Here is a 1,637-nt window from a genome sequence, read left to right on the forward strand (position 1 = left end):
TGCGTGCGTGTGTGTGCGTGTGTGTGTGTGTTAAACACAAAGAGCTCAAAAACTGGCTGTCATGAGCAGAACAAACAGAGTCAGTCACATCAGGTCAGAAGGTCTAGTGAGCGTATGATGATGATTTATGGAATGAGGGCGTGAACTATAATGAATCCTGCATTAAAAACTACAACTAAACAACACAAGACATCAGCATTTATTAAATACTACAAATGAGCCAGCAGCTGTTTAAGGAACAGTTCACCTAAAAATGAAAACACGCTAAACTTCTTCATCAGATTTGGAGAAATGCAGTATTGCATCAGTGTCTCAGCAATGGATGCTCTGCAGTGAATGGGTGCCGTCAGAATGAGAGTCCAAACAGCTGATAAAAACATCACAATAATCCACAAGTAATCTTAAACACATTTTAATTTCAGCTCAACTATTCCTTTAAAGTGAGAGATTAAAGACGCTGTAGTGTTTGAAAGCATGTCAGGTGCGTCTGATGAATCCATGATTAGTCTCTGATCTACAGAATGCAAATATAAGTGTGTGTGAGACAGCAGACGTGACGATGGAGACAGCAAATCAAATCAAAGCGAAGGTCCTACCTCCTCGATCTCCTTTGTGGGGCGTGACGGGGAAAACGCAGAAATTAAAAAGGCTGGAAATGTTTCGTGCTTAAAAGAATCAATAACTGTCATGAATTCCTGCAGCTGTCAGGTGATTCGAGGTAAACACAGTAGAGATATGAATGAACCGAAGGGAGGGAAGGCAAACAAACGTGCTGGATATTTCCCATCAGCCCCAGCGCTCTCTCAGTGTTTCCTCATGAGTCTGAGGTGTTCTGTACCTCTCTGATCTCGTCTTTGGCCTGCTGCAGTTTGTCGGGTTTGTTGGCGTGCTGTAGTTTGGCTTCGGCTTCTCTCTTGCGCTGCAGCATCACCTGAGCATCCTGGCATTTGGCCCATGTTTTCATCCGCTGGTCAAACACACCCTGCAGCACAGACACGTGACAAAACCAGCGCATCATGAAGCCCTGCACTCATGCATGGGGTTATAGGAAGCCAGAATAGCCATTGCTCTAACACCAGCCTGACATGGCCAAAATATCATGACTGAATCTCATATCACACTATGAGTGACTTTACATCACATTAACATACTGTATGTCATAATAGTTATTTATGATGCACATGCAATGAAAAATAGTTTAACCCTGTGCACTCCTCATTTGGGAGTCGCACTCATGGTCTTCGCGGTCACAAAAGTGACCGGACACTTGAAATGTAACTTTTTTTTTTTCCAGTAAAATCAAGCTAATATATTTTTGTTCAATAATATTTTTTCTTTTCTCTTGTGTATTTTGAGAGAATTTTATGGTACTAATTAATATTTATGCAATAATTATGATAAATTTTTCCCATTGAAAATAGTTCAAAAAAAATTTTTCTAATTTTTTTAAAAATTATTTTTCAATTAATGCAGTATTTCAGATTAAAATAGAGACTAGGCCTTTAAAATCCAATTTTTGAAAGCAGAATAGCACCTCCGGGTGAGAGCAAAAAAAAAGAAAAACCTGTAATTTCATGATGTAACCACTAGATTCCTGTATAGGACTCTATAGAGAGGCTTGTGAATTCCCTAGTTGT

General features: G+C 39.6%; 1 protein-coding gene across 1 annotated transcript in view; it reads right to left on the bottom strand.

The window, feature by feature from the left end:
- The window catches only part of snx2 (sorting nexin 2), a 15,182-nt gene that overhangs the window by 513 nt on the left and 13,032 nt on the right, over positions 1-1,637 (bottom strand). Inside the window, exon 11 of the mRNA XM_016535746.1 lies at positions 839-982. Within this exon, the coding sequence (XP_016391232.1) occupies positions 839-982 (144 nt within the window). The remainder of the gene's footprint in view (positions 1-838; positions 983-1,637) is intronic.

The sequence above is a fragment of the Sinocyclocheilus rhinocerous genome, unplaced genomic scaffold (assembly GCF_001515625.1).
Source record: "Sinocyclocheilus rhinocerous isolate Xijiao unplaced genomic scaffold, SAMN03320098_v1.1 scaffold2531, whole genome shotgun sequence".
NCBI classification, from domain to species: domain Eukaryota; kingdom Metazoa; phylum Chordata; class Actinopteri; order Cypriniformes; family Cyprinidae; genus Sinocyclocheilus; species Sinocyclocheilus rhinocerous.